Here is a 21,339-nt window from a genome sequence, read left to right as displayed (position 1 = left end):
AAAGTATTACTGGATTCCAAGTTATAAATGAGATTAAAATCCAAAATAGCGCCGTGGCCCAGTTCGTACCCTGGCGTGTTCAGGGGCCATTCGTGCGCATGAGGCTGAGTGTGCCGAGCTGTCCAGCCCGGGCCCGGCTGCCCTCCCGGTCTCCGCCCGTGCACCGACGCCTGGCGGGGCTGTTCCCCGCCAGCAGGGCCTCGGGGGCGAGCGGCGGGATGTGCTCCCGCCCCGGGGCGTGTCACGTGCGGCAGCAGGAATGCGGCGGGCTCCGGGGACACGAGGTGCCCGCCCCGCCCTGGCCCGGCCCGCCCGGCCGGCGGGGCCAACTGGAATCCAACCGGGCCTCGCGGGGGCGGGCGCCGGGGCCCCGGCGGAGCGGGCCGTGCCGGGCGGCGGCCGCCTCGGAGCGTTTGGCGGCGGCTCCGGCCGCGGCGGAGGAGGTGGGTGTTCGCTTCGCGCCGGGGTCGTGCTCCGGTGTTGTCACGGAAAGTTTGGTCCTCGGAGGGTGGGCTCGATGCTTGGTGCGGAGACGCCCTTCGGGGGCGAGGGCTGCCTCGCTGGGGCTGCGGGGGCCCGGGGCGGCAGCCGCTGGACACCGCCGCGGGGCAGGAGGGCAGACGCGGGCTGTGAGATTGTCATTAAATGTGGTTTGCCCGTGCGAGGTGGGTCACTGAAACGGGGATGCGAGGGGTCCGTAAAACGCCTTGGCCAAACTTCTCGCTGCTGGACTGCGGTGAAGTTTCTTCCGCGAGGTTTTCGCGGGGGGTCTCTCGCGTGTGCGCTGCTTCGTGTTCCGCGGTGTGGGGAGCCGCCGGCTCCAGCGACCCTCCGCTCTCCATCAGCTACGGACACGGTTGTGGAAAATAAAACTCCCGTGGGAGCTGGAGTGCCTTTCCTTCCCCGTTCTTCAACGCTGGTGTCGACCAGTTTTTTAGTTGGCATCTGAAATTAAATTAGTTATCTTGACAGAGGGGAAAAATGCTTATTCGCAATTACGCTGTCATTTTATGTATTTTTTAATTCGGTTTCTTTGTAATTAACCGTGCAACTACTGAAGAAGTTACATAGTTGTTTGTGGTGATCCCAGACTATGTAGTTGCTTTTGCAAGATGCCCTGCATTTACCGGGTAAAGTAAGAAGAGCTTTAAAAGATTGCCCAGTCATGCACTGGAGGGGTGAGTGAGCAGGCTGTGTCAGTACCAAGTGCTTGCAAAGGCAGCTGCTAATAATTTGACCACAGCAAAGGCGTATTTTAAAGATTTTTAGGCGTTGCTTGTATTTGTGGCCAAAACAATTTTATCCATCCTAAATTCTGCCATCTTTCATTTACATATTTCTTCAATTCTTCAATCATTCTTTCTTTTTTTTTCCCCCTTTCTTTGCCAAAGATCCTAACATCATGGCTTTTACCTTGAGCTAGCAGGTTTTAAGTTGTTTAATTGAAATGTAAAAAGCATCTTTTTGTTTCAGTCTTGCAGTTTAACTGTTAGCATAAAAAGGTGTAGGATTGGGGTCTTTTTTTCATGAGTCAGGAAATAAAAGTTATTGCTTAAAAACTGTTTCATGCTAAATAAATACAGTGAGATTCTACCAACACGTGTTAGTTTGTGGCTACTTTTATTATAAATAAAATATTTTTTTCGTAAAGCTTTCAGTCTGCTTGGTGAACCCCAGTGAGAAATCTGTTCTGTAGCAGAAATGAAGTATAACATTTTTAAAATTTTCTGTTGGCACTCAGGAGACACAGGTTTGTTGCCTGAATGTGGGGACATGTTTGGTGCCTACAACTTCAAGCCCATTATTCAGGCAGAGGTTCTGGCTGTTCAGCTGCTTTCTTCAATGCACCCTTCATTCTTTTCACTTGGGTGATCTGTTTGATCTTGATAATCTGTCTGACTTGCTTTGTTTAATCCATCTTGTCTTTTTTTTTTTTCTCCTTCTCACCCTCAGGCTTAGTATTCCATGAACTAGTTACATGTGTTTATCTGGTTATGAACAGTAGTTCTTTAGGTACTACCTTGAAATCTGATATTTCTGGAAGCTTTACAGTGAGACTTCAAGATTTTTATAATATATTCCATGGATTCCTTAGATTACCTGTGGCATTGTACATGAGATGTGACACTGTGTGAGTGGTGGCAGGTGTCTTGTGATGGTACTGGGTTTCCAGTGTGTGGGGCTTGTGAGGCTGATACCCACAGATGGATGTGGTAGGAGAAGGGACCATGGAAGCAGACTGACACTTGAGCAGTGGGCTGTCCATCATCTCCTGCTGAATGCCAGGACCTGGCAGCATCCTGTGGGTTGGCCATCAGGAGTTGCTATGCCACAGGATTTGGAGAGGAGCCCCAGTGCTGTGTGAGAGACAAGTGTACAAATCTTGTGCTATGAGCACACTCAGGTACTGACAAGGGGCTTGCCTCCTTCCCTGCATGCTGAGGAGCTCTCAGTGACCCTGAGCTGTGCTAATGCTTAGCAGATAGGCTATGATTTCACTCATCAGTGGACAGCAAAAATCCTTTCCCATACTGGAATACTTCAAACAAACTTCATCTTGCCAGGCTGGGCTGGATGGGACTCTGAGCAACCTGGTCTCATGGAAAATGTCCTTGCCACATGCAGGGCAAGGAGGTTGGAACCTGGATGATTTTTAGGGTCCCTTCCAACCCAAAACATCCTATAATTCCGTGAAGAAATCTCAACAACAGAGGAGTTCTTCAGTTGATTCTGAGCTCTTTAGGAATCACTGCATAGTTTACACATTTGAAGGAAGACAACAAACCTGAAAGGCTATTGTTAAACTTCATAATTGTTAACGGAATTTAATGCAATGGGGAATAGTACATTGCTTATTTGTAAAACAGGAAGTCTATTAACTGCTTCTATATGAATTAGAAATTATTTTTAGCATCTGTTGTAGAAAATTTATAAACTTCAGTCTATTTCTGAAGCAGTCAGGAAGCAAAAGCTGCAGTCCAGAAGGAGGAGGACCAGTTTTGATTCAGACTTTCAGAATGAGCTTTATATGTTGTGCAAAGCTGCAGTCAGTTTATTTGTGCATCTGTTCTCAACTTTGTAAATGATGGAGAAATGAGCTATGTGAGGTACTTATTTTCTTTAATTTACATATTAAAGGTGGGAGGGCAGTATATGGGACAATAATTTTGTTTCTGCTTTTGTACAGTGACTTCTATTTCACTTTTTTCTTTATATATTTCCATTTTACAGTTTTACTTCAGAATGTTGGAAGGGAACCCGTGGAGTTGTTGTATGGTCTCTAAAAGATATTTTTTAAACTACCTTTCTGTAAGTTCAGCTTCCTGATGGTTTTTTGAGCTGTAAGCGCTTTTCTGGACTATCCTTGGATGCTTCTTGTAGAATATCTATTGTGGCACTTGTACCTTAGAGAAACTTCCTTTGGAGTGTTCAACACTGTGAATGCAATTGTTCTTAATTTTTTAACATTTTGTATGTTAAAATGAAATGATAAATGAGGTTTCATTGGTAGTGGTATGAATTAGTCTTTCTTTTTTTGTGTATTTGACAACATGTGAGGGAGGCATTTTTCATATCTAAGATCATATTTTGTTAAAATTGGCATTTATTACTGATACTTTTCCCTCACTCCCATTCCTTTTAATACAATGTCATTCTTGTTATTACATCTGTTAGTGGAAGATTAATATTGGTAAATTAATTTCTGAATCTAGAAGTAGTTTAGTGAGTAGAAAAGCTGTAAGCCTGGATGCTTGGAAATTTTCAGAGATTGATTCATAAACTGAAGCCTGAGAATTACTTAGGGGAGACTTTGGGAGTATCATGAGGAAGAGAATCTCTTCATTAGAGGGAGGTGGGAGGTGCATGAGCAAGGTAAGCCAGAATTCTCGTTGTGGACCTATACAACTGTGTCTTAGTGTTATTTTTGTTTGCAAATCTTTCTCAGTAATGCCACTGTACATGTGTGTGGTTTGCAGAGCAGAATATCATGACTCAAGTTGTGTCACATATCCATGGAAGAAAATGCTGCATTATTATTAGCATCTTTTGAGATTTTCATCTGTTGGACATTTTCTTGTTGTAAAGAAACTTGAGTTTTGCTTGCACCAAAATAATGCGGGTTATTTAGAAACCAGGAATATGTAAAAGTAGACCTTGTTTTGAAGGGAGTGATGACAAGTAATGGTAAACAAGAGTTGAAAAATATGTTTTCAAACTTGTGTTTTTAGATCAAAAACTTGATTCATGTTTATTCTGAAATGCCTGAATCAGCAAGACTGTGGGAAGTGATGCATAATTGCACAACATTGATTATGTCCTGCATGTTCACTGCTCAGTCAGGAAGCCTGAAGCTTAATGTCAAATGCGTGGGTGAAGCAGTTAAGCAGAGCAAAATAAATTGTTCTACTTATGTGCTGCTGAATAGGGGCATTATCTTGGGAAAATCTGTTTCAGTGACTTACTGTACTGTACAATACTTGTTACTTGGGACTGAACCATGAATGTGAACTGTGAGGATCCAAGCTCAAGGTCAAACATTCACTCTTGTTTCTCTTCTGTAATCCCTTGTTTCTCGAAATGCATTAAAAAAATGCAGAAACTGTATGAATATTTTTTTCCTTAGAGATACAGACTGCATCTCAAAAACTTGCAAGAAAGAGGGTAAACGTTATTTCCTCATCTGTAAAATGGGCTAATAACATACTGAGAAGTGGATGGCAATATTTAGATTTCCTGGTAGGATCACAGTGAGTCTTGAGCTTATGTCTCTTATTTTTATATTTTTCACTTTTCTAAAGCGTTCCCAGTCTCATCCTCAGTGTCCTTTTAGAATTTCATGCTTAATATTCAGTATTGTTGCAAACCATGGATTGACTAATTTGAGTTTTAAAAACTTCACTTTCAGATTGTAGGAGATTGAGAGGAAAGATGTCTACTAGATAATTTTCAAATCAAGGAAAGAGTGAAGACTGCTGATGTTTGGACTACATGCAGAACTTACACTTCTGTGGGAATCTAGCTTTCATTATACATTTTTTGATGACAAGGGCTGTTCTTTGCAGGTGCTATTACTATTTTTCTTTCTTCCTATAATTAATGATTTAACAGCTGCATTACCTGATTTCTGATTTATTTGAATAAAATTTTGGTGTTAGAAAATGAATGAAAATAGTTTTTTTTCTAGAGCATACATTTTAACTTTGTTATTGGAAATGTATTTCCATATTTTACTCCACATATTTTTGAAACTTAGTAATAATACTCTATTAAAATTCTTAATAACTTTATTCATCAGATGAAACACATTTGTTCAACTGGATGATTTTCTAATAATCAGATAGAATGAGTTGTCCTTGATGAGAAACAGCATGGTTACTTTCCCAAGGGCAGTAGTACCCAAAGAGCTGAAAATGTTTAGGTAAAGTGTCTCTATCAGGACTGGTTTGCAGGCAGCAGAAGTAACTGAATGTTTATTCCAGTGTGTCCTTTCACTTACATCGTTGGAAACAGTTTCTGGTGGAAATTTTCATCAGTTGTCATCAGTATCTTGCAAGACAACCTGTGCCACGTGAAACCAGGATGCACGGATTTAGTGCAAGTTGAAACAAGACATTCTGGTTTTGTAATGAATGTCTGACTAATGTACAGTTGGAGGGGAAAAAATGCTTTATTGAATGTATCCATGAAGAACATTTCCGTGGCTTTTTTTTTCCCTATTAAGACCTTGATTTGCTGCAGAATGAAACCCTCCCTGTGACAAAATTACTGTCTTTCACATGTAAGGCTGATCAGGATTACTATACTAAATGATATTTTGGTGCATTTTTAATAAAAAGCATTTCTAAACTCTCTTCAAAATAATTCTAATTACAGAGGTATTATAATAATATGTATGCAACTAAACCCTGTATAGGTTTACATCACAGTTGAAGTGTGCTGCAACATATGAGGATCTTCTCTAATTAAAAAATAGAAACCTTGATGTGGATATTTCCAATTAAGGTAGTTCTTCATATCCAGCATTCAAAGGGACTAATCTGAATTAAATTTAAAAAGGGAAATTGCAGAAATATCTTTTCCAGATGAAGTTACTTGACTGCTGTCAAATTACAGCACTAATTAAGAAAAATGCTCTTAATATTATTATGTTTTTATTTTGCTTTTGTGTGGGACGTGAAGGATCTTTGTCTTGACCCAGTGATGCAGTTTTCTAGTTTGTGTGGCACAGGAGAAAATCAGACCATTCTTGACTTAAAGCATATGATGCCGATGTTCCCTTTTAATTCTTCAGAGGCTTGCAATTTGTTACAGTACTCTTGACCTTCAGGATGGTCTGCAAATTCTGGGGTGATGCCCATCTTACTTTGGGTATTCACATAGTTGCCAGGACAAAAGACAGGAGCAAGGTTCATTCACTAAAAAGTTAGGTGTCCTAAGTGCTTGTTTGGAAATCTCTTCCTTTCCCTTTTTATGCATATTTCTCTCATTCCTCAAACATTTGTAAGTCATGGCTTTTCTATTTGTAAAGTAAATATATTGCTACTGAGCTTAATAAAACCTTATGCTTGTGTTGGATTCAGCAAGGTCTTTTGCAGAAAGTGATTGTGATCTAGGTGGATGTGCTGCTCGATGGATGGAAGACTGCTGGAATTTGGAGCTTGGTTTTGGGAGGTGGCTGGTTGGCTGTAACTTGAGGCTGGTGACCAGTGGATAGCCCCAGCTGTCCACCATAGGATGTGTCCATTTTAATGTTATGCATGAAGTGGAAGTCCACCAGCCCTTGCTCGTGGAGTTTGCAGGTGACACCAAAGTGGAGGAAAGGGGTGGCCAGCGGATGTGCTTGAGATTCAGGCTGTCTTTCAGAAGGACTTGGGCAGATGGGAGGAACTGGCTGGCAAGAACTCTGTGGAATTCAGCAATGAGAAGGGTAAGGTTACACACCTGGGAAGGAATGTCTCCTTGGAGGGGAAGGGTTCCTCTCACTCAGCACTTGTCAGACCACACCTGCAGTATGCACAGTTGCATCCAGTTTTGTGTCCACACTTCACCCTAGTACAAGAGAGATGTGGATAAAACTGAGCAAGTTCAGGACAAGGCTGCTACAATGTCAGGGAGTGGCAGCAGTGCCCTGGAGGAGAAAGAAGCTTCACGGGGGACTGGCAGTGTGCTCCCACCAGCTGGCAGACTGTGAGGAAGGGCACAGGACCGTAGGCTGTGGTCATAACTGAAGTAAGAGTAGTTCTAGCTAGATACAAGGACAATGTTTTTTCTAGGACAACAAAACAAGGTGGCAGGATGTCTGACATGGTCGTGCAGTCTGTCTTCAGAGATTTTTATCTACTGAGAGTATCTCAGTAGATAAAGTAGCCTGGTCTCACTTGGTAGTGGACCTGGCTTGGAGCAGCAGGTTGGACTACCTGACCTCCTGGCAACCTGAATGAATCTATCAAGCAGTGATTCTGTAATATGCCTTGCAATAATAATCTATAGAGGGGAAGAACATAAATAGTAAAAATTTAACAGTACTGATTTCACTGTGATCAGGATCCTTTGGACAAATCTACAAATGCAATCTTTGCTTCCGTCATATTTTCCCTTCCTCTAGGTGGTGTACTGAGCAGGAATCTAGGTGAAGAAATTTTGTAAGTAATACCCTTTAAAAAGAAAGGCTAGAAAACTAATCTTCAGCCATGTTTTTTGGGGTGTCTCTGTAGATTGCTTCCTTTTCAGGGCGTGCTGTTGCTGTATTTTCTCTGGCCTTGAGCAGGATACTGTTTGGTGTGAGAAAGGGGAGCAGAAAAAGAAGCAAAGTGGCTTTTGTTGAAGTGAATTCTCTGTTTATTCTGAAAAATGTGCATCTCTGCAGATCTGGCCTTGTTTGAATTGCTGCAAGAAATAGAATGTCACACAACTTTAACTGAGCCAGGAATTGGGCTTCCTATTAATTTTCTACCTGAACCTATGTGCTTCCTGTCTAATTCCATTGCTTGTGATTTCAGTAATTTTCTGTGCTAAATTTAAGAATAAAATCCGTTTAGAAGAGGACTCTTAGCCATTAATAAAACTGAATATCCATTAAAAGAAATAATGATCTGGTCTTGATACAGACTTCTTTAATGGCTTACAGCATGGGATGGGACGCTGCCGTAATATAAATGGCTGCTTTATTCATACCCATTGTAGACACCTATTGAAAAATTTACAGTCTATGTTTCTTAGTAGTAACTTGTATGGAGAACAAATTGTAAATCAGTTTTTATTTTTTCTGTCTGTAAGAGCTTTCTTGAGCTACAGGAGGAAAAAAAATAGGAAATGAACTTTCTATCTTCTGCCTTCTTCTATGTTGCAATTTCTCTGCATTGCTGTAAGAGTCTTCATATCAAATTTCAGTGAGATTTAATTCCTAATAGGAGTTCTCTAGTTCTGGGTGGAAGAAGACTCAATTGGGCATTATACAGCAATATTCACTAAGTGATGTGGACACAAAGGGATGTTAGACATTCAGGGGCTTTACCTTCTCAAGTTTTATTGTTTTGTTGTTGTTTTTTAGCTTAATTTTTAAAAGACTTTCTGGCTTTCTCAGAGATAAGTCACACTTTCTTGGCAGTCAGTCTCCTTGATTCAGCTTCTGTTTCCTATTATAAAATGTTCATTCTCTCTGCAGTGTTAAGAATGAAGAATTCTGATGTTGCTGCAGTTACAGTGCACACACCCACAAGAGAAGGTGTGTGAGTCACCATTACAGTTCTTAGGGTGACAGAGCTGAGGAAGCTTGGCAGCAAAGAGTGCCCTTTGGGAGCTCAGCACATAAGTGCTGTGCCCCCAGCTTTGAATGCTGCACTGCCTTGTAGTTTGGGCAGAGCTTGTGCCGGTCCCATTTTTGTTACATTCTGACTTCTGCACAAGTAGTGACAGATGGAAAATAATTTTGTTGAAGTAGAAATGCAGATGTTGATCAGTATTTGTAATCCTTTGCCTGAGAACTGATAGTCTGTTGTTTGTCCCACAATTAGAGGAAATCATTGAACAAAATCAGATATGCAGACACTGCTGAGAAGCCTAGTCCTGCAGGCAAAAGGATTTACCAGAGGTTAGGAGAAAGGAAAACTGAGTCTCAAAGAGGAATGTTGACATTCTTCTATAGTCTTTGAATAAATATAAAGGTGTCTTTGCCTTTGTTTCTTTTGCTGAAACTGCTCTTTGCTGTGGAATCAGAATTTCAGTCTCAGATTTTGCAGGTATTAGCACTTTGAGGTTGTGAGGTCTGCTGTGGAGCATCACAGACTCTCACTTCCTTCAGTACTGACTTCTGTGGTCAAAGATTAGTGTAGTTGGTGGAAAATTGGAAGTGTTGGGAGCTGTCCTTAGGGACTATTTCACACTTGGATGATTTTGGTTTCTGATGTGAGTGCCATTGGAGATCTGACTGCTTTAACTGTGGGGGACTTCTCTGCATCAGAAACATTGCCCATGAACCTCTGATTTTAATGTGGTATTGTAATTCCTTTTCTTTTTTCCTAAATATCAACTTAAAACTTAGAAAACATTGCAAATTTGGTCAGGAACTGAATATATTGCAGTACAATAAGGCACCTGTTGTAGTTTTTTTCTTTAAAAATGTGTGCATTTAATATGATTATTCCTGATTTTTAGTGCCAAACTTAGGAAACTACTAGCTAAACATCTGGAATAAAAGCATGCTATTGTGCTACAAGTAGGGTTTATTTTTAACAGTAGTCTCTTAGGCTTGGAATAGTTGGGGTTTGCCTAGATAGATTGGTTCAGCTATAAGTGGGTAGGTAAAGTGGTAACTTAAAAAATTAGAAAACTAAATATGAGCAAGAATTGCCCGTTCCTCCTTACAGTTTGGCAGGAAAGGACTGAATGAAAACATCAGGAAGTAGACATTGGGAGTGAGGGCCAGTGTTTAGACCAGAGAGGTTCAGCTGCCTTTTATCAAAGTGCCCAGGAGCTCCTTGGCCTCGCCCCCTGCATCTGCTGTCTGTGGGGCACACAGGGGAAATACGGGGGGGAGAGGAAAGGAGACAATCTGTAGACCACTTCTGTGGCCCACAGCAGTCACTGCTGTCTCTGCCACATCGGAAGCAAAGAAGGTGATGAGCACCAAGTCAGGTGAATTCCTTTTGCATCTGGATGCCAGTGGAAATAAAGTAACTCTGAGAGCTTCTTTCTGTCCCTTTGTTCCTGTGATTGCTGTGGAGTCTGGAAAGTGAACTTTGAGTCATTAAACAGAGGTTATACTGTGTTTGAGAAAACAGTGTTACATGGGGGAAAAGAGCTCTATATTTTTATAACCTCCATGAAATTTTGAGTAAGTCAGGGCAGTTTTTCAGTTATTCATAATTCTATGATGAAATATGCATGAATATAATAATACATGTGTTTCATGTTTAATAAGGATTTTTTCTTTTTGCAGTTTTTAAAATACCTTTGGAACAAAATCTTAATATTCTGTGTCTTAAAAGCTGTTAACTTTTAAAATATAATTTTATGTTAAACCAAGTAACATCTGCTTGGAGGTCTCAATGCTGCATCTGGAATTCAGTGTTCATTGTGAGGCCCCAGTACAAATGAGGGACTGGCAAACTGGAGCAAGTCCAGTAAAGGCCAGTGCTATGGTTGGGGGTGGGAAGAGGTCAGGAGAGGCTGAAGGAACTGGTTTTGTGTCATTTTGAGAAGAAAGGAGTGAGGGGGATTGAATTGCAGTCTTCTGCTTCCCAAGGCAGTGTTGGAAAGAAGGTGGAGCAAGGCTTTGTTCAGGGGTGCACAGCAGCAGAATGAGAGGCAATGGCTGCAAGGTGCTGCAGCCCAGCTCCAGTTGGGCTTACAGGAAAAACTCTTCCTGGACTTTCTGGTTAAGCTCAGGAGCAGGATGCTCTGGGGGATGGGAAGACCTCCACCTTCAGGGGATTTCATAACTTGTGGGGACAAAGACCCTGAGTAACCTGATTTATTTTTGAAAACACCTGTGTTAGGTGCATGAGAGAACATTTAGGAGTCCCTTTCAGCTTAATTTGAGCTTTCACGATTTTCATGATTATTGTCTAAATGCACCTGTAAGCTGTGCTGTGTAACTCTGTTAGCAGGAGAATCAGTGGGAAAAGCACTTGAGCTGCAAATGCTGCTAGTCAAATTAAATCATCTGCCTTAATATTGATTTAAATATCTTCGAGTTAGTTCCCCTGCCTCTCAAAAGAAGAGTGAAAAACTTCTCTTTGAAATGTGATGCTATTAGAGATTGTTCATAAACGTACTGTCTGCTACATAATACGGCAATTATTTTCTTTTTGGAGGGTATTAATGCAATCTGTAATACACAAGCTCTCTTTCCTGCTGCAGGGTTTTTCTCAGCATCTAAAAAGTAGCAAAAAATATGTGGAACTTCAAAATGAGTTAATGTAATGTATAAATCAACCCCTGAAGCATTCTTAAGTGAGAAAGTGTATCTTTTTTCTTGTGAATAACTGCACTGTTCAGATGGGAGCAAGCAGGTCAGTGGGTAGGACTCTAACACTGGGTCTGTGTCCTTCTTTCACACAATTCTTGTGTAATTTGAAGCATGTCACTGTGAGCTAGATCAAAATGGGAATCAAACTCCATGGCTCAGCTCTGTGTCTTGTTAATATTTGCTGGTGAGGAAGGAATTGATTTTAAAAAAATCATTGTTGGAAGTTGACTTTGATAGATGTTTAAAAGCTTGTGTCATATATTTAAAGAAAAAAATCATTCTGAAAGCCTTTTAGCTGCTCTCTTAAAGATGCATTTGGAAAAGGTGCTGAGAGTCACTTTCAGAGGTTTGCTTGATATTACGTGTGTCATGCTTGAAAACCTGTGCTCCAGTCATGAGCAGCTTTAAAAATATACAGGAAAATAGCCATTTCTTCAAACTATCACTTGTTTTGGCTGACAGTTTTGGTGTGGCAGGATGCATTCCAGACATCTGTAAGCAGGAACACGCCTTGGGGCTCTGCAGATATAAACTGTGGAGAAGCTTTAGAAGGAACACTGTATAGTGAAAGCATATAATGGAATTTATTGTGTTATGTTGGGGGAATCCTTTCTGAGCCTTGGCTCTGAAGCTACATGATTTTGTCTAGGACTGGATTAAGAGTTACCAAAGCTTAAGACAGTTTAAAAGGGAATTTTGCATGCTTAAATGAAGTTGTTATGAATTATCTCATCTTACTAGGATCTTGCGCTACCGGAGTTATTATCCTTCCTGGCACACCTGTCCTGATAATTCACCCTTGTAAACCTAATGTTAGGGAGGTAAATTGCATAGTGCCTCCTAGGGTTGGATCCTTTTTTGAAGCTTTTTTCTATTCACTGCCACTTTTTCTGTAAGTGGCAATTCATTTGCCATTTAGTTTAATATTTGGCCACTGTACCTTGAATTTCGCTGTCTCCTTCAACTTAATCTTTTCATATTTGAGCTATGGAGACTTTCCAAGGGCTTGACTGTTTTGTTGCCAGCAGAAGAGATAACTTCTTCAGATGAACATCTGTGGGCCACTCAAGTGTAGGACAGAAAATTCAGCATTGGCTCTTCCACTGTCTTTGTAGCTTTTGGAAACATACTTTTCCTCCTCAGGCTTATTTTGAAATCTGTCTTTATGACATGCTGTCTCTTGAGTTAGAGTGAAGATGGGCTGGGGGCAGAGTGTGTGCATTGCTTAGTACAGTATGTTTTCTTTCGGGATGATACTGGAATGTCACTATTAAGCAGCATTATGGGGAAGGTGGGATGATGTCTCTCATGGGTTCTGGGCTTTGCTGTCTTCAGTTGAGTATTCAGTACCAAAGTAGGGGAATGCTTTGTAGAGTTATTCTTTTCCTTAAAACATGAGATCAATGGCATTTGAGAAAAGAAGTTGAAAGAAAAGATCCTCAGGAACTCACCCGCTAGTACTTCACTTTCCTTAGGAAAGGTGGAAGTAAAGGGACTCAAGCAGAATTTTTAAGATTAGCAGGAAAAAAAAAACAATGGAAAGAAGTGGTGTACAAAGTGTATAGTTAAAACTTATTACTTCTGATTGCTGAATACAGAAAAGCATCATGAAAACTCATAAGCGTCCTAGAATTTTTATCCTTCACCCCTTCATGAATATTTTGAGATAGAATATATGCTCCAAACGGACATTGAAATAACATGTTTTAGTAATCTCCTTGTGATTGTCACAGTGGGAACTGCAGAGTACAAAATAGTTTAAAAACTTCATCTTACTTCAGCTGGCTTACTGAGATCATTAAAATAATTGGCTCCAATACTGAGGGCTGAGAACAGAAAAATTTGGGCTGTATTCATATTGAAGCAAGAAGCCAGGCAAATTTCCTCTCTTCCATAATGGAATTAGATAATAGGTATGAGCTTGGCCAAATTGAAAAGGAGTGTCTCAATATTTGGAAATTGTGTTCATCTACAAAACATGTTCCCTTCATTTTTGCAGAGTTTTCCAGCCTGCTAAAGGTGCGGTGGATATACTAGAATGGACACAGAGGATTTCCCTCCGCCACCACCAGAAGGTAATTGAAATAGTTTGGAGTTTAAAGCCAATTTTTCTGTAAGAATTTGATTATCTTTCCAGCAGAGATTTTACCTCTGCAACATTCCCTTTCCCCATATCACCCTAAGGCTTGGTCCTAGTGGTATGCTGTTGAAACATGAGCTCCTGTCATCTACCCTCTCTTGTTTTTGGACTTCACTTGCTGGTGTAGTTGGAACATGATGGGAAGAAGCCTTGGAGCAATTGGTCTTCACAGTCTAAATCTGAAAATACGTGTTTTCTATGGCAACTCCTTGTAGTCAGAGCACAGACACAGAAGAGCATTGCGGATGCTGGACTAATGGGCTCGTGTAAGGTTAACACTCAGTGACCCTTGCCTGTTATGTCCTGGTAGCTGGATGGCCTCTGGTGTAACCTAGGTTTATGAGAGCACAAAGGCAGGATATACAAAGACACTGTCTCACTGCCTTTTATGTTTATGCTCAAAGAGAACATTGCATGTGGTGATTTTTTAATCCTGTTTGATTTCCTGTAAATGCATAATTGTGTAGCGCTTGTTACTACATATTTTAATACTTAACAGGAGTAGTATTTGGCTTTTGGTAGCTGGATGTTGAGAGACTTCATAGAAGTATTATGTGCTTGTTCTGGTCATCCCAAAACATAAACTTTTGGAGATCTGTGGTTGAACCTGCTTTTATTTCAGTTAAGTTGCTATTATAGTTTATATAGGTAGTGATTTTTTGTTCCTTATATAGGATAATATTACTTATGGACTTGCACTTTATTATATATATTGATAGATGTATCTATTAATATATATAAATAATATACATTATTGCCTATAAGACATTTCACTTAATGTTCACACAGAACTTACATGAAGCCATTTGAGTATAAAAGCAAATTTAATCTTAGTTTTGTTCAGCTGTAACTCTCTAGAATTTGGGAATTGTCATTCTAGATCAGAGCTGCTTTCTCTCTAGGCACTGTCTCAGATAGAGGTCTGTTACTAGATACTGCCTAGGGAGTTGGGAACGTGAAAGAAGCAGAAACTTGTGAAATCAGCTTTTAATGGGTTAGATTTCTGGCCAACATTATTGGCAGTTTCATTTATGCTCTGAGATATCACTGCGGTTATTGTTGGCAGCAATTCCTCTGCTGTCCATGTCCTAATCCATATGGTCAGGACCCTGAATTTAGCTCAGTTTTGTTTAGTGACAGTTACTGTGAAACTGTCTCTATGGGATAATCCATCTCCAAAGCAGTGTAGTACTGTAGGGGAAGAGCCATCCCTAAGGAATCAATATTTCCACTTGAGCAGAGGCTGCCGTTTTTCAAAGACAGCCAATAACTGCGGCAACAGCTCCAACTTTGTGCAGCATTTCAGCTGTGGGATGGATACTCTGACAAGATTTCAGGGTGACGCAGTTCAGCGCTCTTCCAGAATTCAAGTTCTTTCTTGGCAGAGGTTTTTGTGACATGTAGAACTATGTGTATCATGTCCTTATTTTCAGACATGTCAGTTCTTAAGCGGCTGGGATTAGATTTAGTAAACATAAATTGAGACTCTTGTCTACCTAATCTTGCATCGATGTCAATTGATACTTTTCTTGGAGGAGGGGAGTGGAGGGGAAAGGGGCAGGGGGGGTTTGGAATAAGCTCCCCAGGGACCAGCACCAAGCCTCACAGAGTTAAAAAAGTGCTTGGTTGATGCTCTCAGGCACATGGTATGATTCTGGGGTGACCATGTGCAGAGCCAGGAGTGGGACAATGATGAGCCTTATGGGTCCCTTCCAGCTCAGAATATTCTGTGAGTTCTCTGTCATCTACAAAAGCTTTTCTGAAACTAGTGGAACTTGTATATTTTTTTGGTTTGCCATTGCTAACTCTCGTAAAAACCTATTAAAGGGATTATGAGTGATAATGACATTAAAAGACATTTTAGTTCACAATCTAGCTAATTCTCATTGCCTGTTCTGCAGGCAGAAAAGAAGTGAGGATTTTAGGGCTAAGTATGACAGCAAATATACATAACAACTAACAAATGAAGGCTTATTTTGCCTGCATATACAGTGGCCATCCATGTGTCTGTTCAGGAGGGGTGAGCAGCATCTGTCAGTGCCTTTGGACAGTGGGCACACGGGTGGGTTATCCTAGCTCATAGTGGGGATGAGATTCCTGTTGGGTGCAGAACCCTTTGCTACACCATTAAAAAAAGTTCTTACTTTTGACATAATGATTCTAAAATCCCACACTGGGCCCACAGGTAAAATAAATTGCTTTTTTAAAAAGAAAGTTTTTATGATATTGTGGGAATTTTTTGTTTACTTATAGTTTGTCTTAACAAAGATAGCTGTAGTGCTGAAAGTCATGTGGGCTCCTTTCTATCTACAAGTATATACTTTGCACTATAAATCTCAACTTTATTCTTGACAATTAATTTTTCTATGGTTTTGCCAGGTAAATTCTCTGCACTTATTTTTTATCAGTTTTTTAATGCATGCAAAGGGGAAGAATTTAAAAACCTATTAAAGGGGTTATGAGTGATAATGACATTAAAGGCATTTTAGTTCACAATCTAGCTAATTCTCATTGCCTGTTCTGCAGGCAGAAAAGAAGTGAGGATTTTAGGGCTAAGTATGACAGCAAATATACATAACAACTAACAAATGAAGGCTTATTTTGCCTGCATATACAGTGGCCATCCATGTGTCTGTTCAGGAGGGGTGAGCAGCATCTGTCAGTGCCTTTGGACAGTGGGCACATGGGTGGGTTATCCTAGCTCATAGTGGGGATGAGATTCCTGTTGGGTGCAGAACCCTTTGCTACACCATTAAAAAAAGTTCTTACTTTTGACATAATGATTCTAAAATCCCACACTGGGCCCACAGGTAAAATAAATTGCTTTTTTAAAAAGAAAGTTTTTATGATATTGTGGGAATTTTTTGTTTACTTATAGTTTGTCTTAACAAAGATAGCTGTAGTGCTGAAAGTCATGTGGGCTCCTTTCTATCTACAAGTATATACTTTGCACTATAAATCTCAACTTTATTCTTGACAATTAATTTTTCTATGGTTTTGCCAGGTAAATTCTCTGCACTTATTTTTTATCAGTTTTTTAATGCATGCAAAGGGGAAGAATAATAGTAAACTTTCATTTTTGTCATGGGGGTGTTGCAGGAAAATAGATGAAATGTTAAATAATGTGTTTTCATTAGCCATAGCCATCTGTACCTTGCTTGAGCTAAAATGCAGTAAATGTCAATAGTGAGGCTGCTTCTGCCACTACTTGATAAGGAAAAACTACACGTGACAAAAGAATGGAATGTAACATATTTTATTTGTTTTAATTTATTATGTTTATGCAACTTACCTGTTCATAGGTGTTTGGACATTCCATTCATGCATTGCTAATCAGGTAGTGACAAGTCTGTGCTGGTTACCTTTCCTACCTCAGAGCAAATTCAAGTGGAAAAATTATTGCCTGTGTGTTTTGTCCTCTAGATTGCTTTAAAAAGAGCTTCTTCTTCTTCTTCTAGCCATGGTTAAAAATTTCCTAGTATTTTTCTTTGTGTATTTCGAGGGAATGCATGTTTTAGTAAACAGGGAACAGTTGGAGTGGGGTGGATGCAAAGGCTTCCTTGGCTAAGAGCAAAATCCAAAAAAGTACTTCCAAAATGGATACTTGCAATGATAGTGCTAGCTTGTGTTCCCTTCTTTAGTGTGTCCGTACATGTGAATTTTGGTATGAAGTGCAGGTATTTAGAATTCCTTGCATAAATGAATTCCATGGCTATCTTGTGAAATAAAGTAGAGGATAATTCTTGTTCTGTCAACGAAAAATTCCTTTCTTGAAAGCTAAGTGAAAATGGCAGGTTTTATAATGGCTGTAAATTGTAATTATGCTTTTAATTGGTTGCTGTAATGGAGTGTCCTTTACCAAACCCATTTAGACAAGAAGAGGATATGCTGTGGACTGCAGACTGTGGAGGGAACAATTACAAAGCTGGTAGTTCTAAGAATGTGGCATCACATTGAGTCTGTTGTGTGCAGGACTTACCTTCACACTGAATAACTGGGACTGGAGGCTGGTTGTTAACGTTAGGGTGATGTTTATGTGTGATGGCCTATAGTTGTGCAATTACTGCTTTATTAGGAGGTGGCATGTCTGGCAGTTTGTCAGTCCTCTACTTGGAGAATACCTAGTGATCTTGCAAAATCGAAGCCCTTTTCTTGAAGTGAGGACTCAAGAGGTGTTTATCAGAGCCTGTTTCCAAAGGAAACCTGTGTTTATTTGCCAGGCACAATGGTTACCTGAGAAACGGCTTCTTGCCCAAAGGAAACTGGGCGTACTTTGTGTCAAGGAGGCTTAGTTTTGCAGTTTCATTGTCTCTGAATATGTCTGTCTCTCAATCTTTCTGGTACACGGCACTATGCCTCACATGATTTCTCTGTGAAAACTATTAGAAAGCATCGGGTGTATATCCTCCTACTTAGCATACTTTTCTTTTTTATAAAAAATGAACTCAAATGATACATTAAAATTCTAATGTGAAATACTGAAATTTCAGTGTTTGTACAAGGGCATAGTGAGAATCAATTTGAATGCATAGTCTTCATAATATTGCCAACTATTCTCTCTACCTGAGAGAGAATCATCTTCATTTGAGAAGTGTGGGAGGTGTCCTTAAGGACCAAGTATAGTGGAGAGCTGGATGTTCACTCACCCACACCACTGTCCCCAGTTCCTTGGGTAAAGCTAGATAAGAAGCCTTGTCATGCTGAAGTTTGCGATTTAAGATGTTCTTTGAAATGAAGTTGTTTTTTTCTGAAATTGGTAATAGACTAAAAATATCTCCTAGACACCAATTTTATACACCTTTTTATATAAAAAAATCACTTCTCTAGACCTATGAGTGGGATATTTCTTTGGTCCTGATATGGAGACATGTAGAACAAGGAGACCAAGGACTTAAATCTGGATATCCTGTATGCGTCTGAGTGCCGTGATTGTGTCTTTCCGCAGTTATTTTTGTTGTTTCCCTGTCAGGGCCAGAACACTAAAATAGTCCTTGCTCCTCTGTCCCTGAGAAGGAAGTCTGGCCTGAGTCCTTGGGTAAGAGTAAGTATGCTCTCATAACTGAACTGTGAACTGTGCTCTCATAAAAGTTTCCACTGGGATGACCTTACATATTATAACAAAAAAACCCCAAAACCCTTTAACAAAAAACCCCACCAACAAACAAAAAAAAACTCCACCAACCCCAAAAAACTGAAGCTCAACAAAAAACCCACCAAATTATAAAAAAGTTGTCTTCAGTAAGGAGCTGCTGGTGAGTTGCTTTGTATTGCTATAGAGACGACTTATTTCTCGGCCGGGGAGCTGCTTTTTATTCTGTATCCTATACGTATCTCTTTCAGATTATTTAGGTACCTTTTTTACTATTTAGTGAAAAATTCATAGTTTATTTATGTTTTAACAGATTTAAACAGCTAATTTTGTGACTGAGACAATAGGTGGTTAAAGTGGGCTTTTTAAATACTGGCAAGAGAAGGACTTGTATGTTTTATGATTTAGTTTCTGAAAGTACAGAACATTGAAGACCCTAAGATTGTATTTATTTACTGTAGTTGGGGAAATAATGCATTGCTTAAATTAAGCTGCAGATATGAAGGGAGTTGGTCTTGGGCTAAACAATATTGTTAGGTATCTATTTTCAGCATACAGACAGTTACAAATGATTGTAAAAAGGGAGCCAAGATTTCAGGAGAATGAGAACAGAATATGAATTGTAGTTATGAATGGCTCCTTGTTTTTGAAACTGGCAATAGCTTGCTGGTTTCTGACATCCCATCTGTAACAGAACAATTTATTTATTTCTAAAGGTCACATTTCTCTCAGTAAATGAAGGACAATGCTTTGTTTAAGGTAAGGATTAATTATTTTATGTGACAATTCAGACAAGCTGTGTAATGAAGAGTAACAAGAAAATTCCCTTTGCAGAAACCATTTATGGTGTCACATGTCACTCCTAATAACGTATTTTTTCTTCTAGCCAGATATATTTGAGTGTTGGAAAAAAAAATAGAAAGAACATAAATAGATTGATAAATAGCTTATTTTTGGTTTTAGTAGCAACAAAGAAAACACTGTATACATAGATCATATTTTATTTTGAAGAAAAATGGTAAAAACTTTGCTAGATGTTTAGAACATATTAAATCATGTTACTGTTCTGGATTTTTTTGGTGGGTGATTTAATTTCTTTGATAATATTTAGTGTTTTCTTTCTGGATAATAAGATGTAATTATTTTGTTGGGTTTTTTCCTGTTTACTCAGCTGCTCTTTAAGGTGACTTGACTTTACTTGTGAGGTCTGTGTAGGGGCAAGGCCCAGACATTTTAATCAGAAAGAGTAGTTGATGATGAGATAAAGGCCTTTCAGGGATTGCAGCAAAACTTGATCATTGGTTGGTGGTAACCAGTGTTGATTGCTTAAAAAAACCTCAAAAATTGTAAAGGAATTTATGCTGATTTTGGGGTATTCTTTCAATGAACACTTGAAATTAAGCTCTGAAATTTTAATTTCAGTGAGCCAACATGTAAGAAAAGGGGGGGTTATTTGTTTTCTATACTTCTTTTGTCTTTTTAGGACTTCTATCTGTCATTCACTGGCAGGAATAAATTGCTGGCAAAGAACTGAGAAATTTTTTATTTTTGGAGTTTTTTTGATTCTGTTTCACTGAACTCAATAAATATTCCCTAACCATGCCTAAAGCCTCTGTAATGATTCTACTCTAGAGTTTACAGAAAGATTCACAGTTTTAATAAATTGTTGTAATTCTCTTACCTTGTTCATGAGCTTGTCTCAGATAAAAGCTTGTGTGTATTATAACAACTTAAATAAAGTGTATGAATTTTTGAGTGAGACATTTATTAGGTGCTGCTTGCTTTTCCTGCATGGAGGAACTGAAACTGTGCCTAGTAATCTGAGGAAAACATACTTGTTAACAATTTTTGGCAGAAGACTCTTCCAACCCCTGGTATAGATTTTCTTTTTTCTTCCTTATTGAAATAATCTTTCTAGCCTTATCATATTTTCATTAGAATGAATACAGAAGATGATTTAGTAGGTAAAAGAAGGGTTGTTGCAAGAATATGTCTTACTGTTAAATGATCTGTTGTTTAGCTCAATAATTTTGTTTAGGTGAAAGCATGATAGTTTCTGGACAACCTTCTGGATAACCTTATGCTGGTAGAAGTTTCTCTAGGGGCTGGAAGGGAAGATGCCTGTGCTCCTGTGCCATGGGTATGCCAACTGATGGGTGACTTCCCAGTCTCTCTATTTCCCCATTCAGTATGTTGGCAGGGGGAACAGAAGGAACTGCAGGTGGTGCCCTGGGAGCAGTGAATTGGTTAAGTGTAATTTGTCCAGAGGATCTTATCAGTCTCCTGTGTTGCAAAGGGAAGTAAAAGTAAAATTGACTTTGGCTGGCATTGCTGTTTTCCCATGCATATCAGATGGTGACCCATTCATATTTGCATGAGAAGAGCACTTGCTAACTGTATTGGGTCTGGCTGAGATGGAATTCATTTTCCCCCCAGCAGCTCTCTCAGATCTGGCTGGCATTGGCTCTGCTGGACATGGGGGAAGCTTCTGGCAGCTTTTCACCACAGTACTCACCACTGTAGCCCCTGGACCACCAAAACCTGGCCATGGAAAACAAATACACAAAACCAATTCTTAACAAGACTTTTCATATTGGAAGAAATTTCTCCCTGACTTTCATCTGGACTGGCTGAAGGTCT

At 39.7% G+C, this 21,339-nt stretch overlaps 1 protein-coding gene across 5 annotated transcripts in view; it reads left to right on the top strand.

The window, feature by feature from the left end:
- The first annotated feature begins 386 nt into the window (after positions 1 to 386).
- The window catches only part of ARHGEF10 (Rho guanine nucleotide exchange factor 10), a 110,816-nt gene continuing 89,863 nt past the window's right edge, over positions 387 to 21,339 (top strand). For 4 of the 5 annotated variants that reach the window (XM_039715604.1, XM_039715607.1, XM_039715606.1 and 1 more), the window contains exons 1-2: positions 387 to 443; positions 13,470 to 13,545. In XM_039715604.1, coding sequence (XP_039571538.1) covers positions 13,509 to 13,545 — 37 coding nt within the window. In that variant the 5' untranslated portion in view covers positions 387 to 443; positions 13,470 to 13,508. Of the gene's footprint in view, positions 444 to 3,141; positions 3,310 to 13,469; positions 13,546 to 21,339 lie in introns of those variants that run through there. The other variant, XM_039715602.1, reaches the window with a different exon arrangement.

The sequence above is a fragment of the Passer montanus genome, unplaced genomic scaffold (genome assembly GCF_014805655.1).
Source record: "Passer montanus isolate IOZ18808 unplaced genomic scaffold, ASM1480565v1 scaffold34, whole genome shotgun sequence".
NCBI lineage: Eukaryota > Metazoa > Chordata > Aves > Passeriformes > Passeridae > Passer > Passer montanus.
This window is presented reverse-complemented; position numbering and strand designations above follow the sequence as displayed.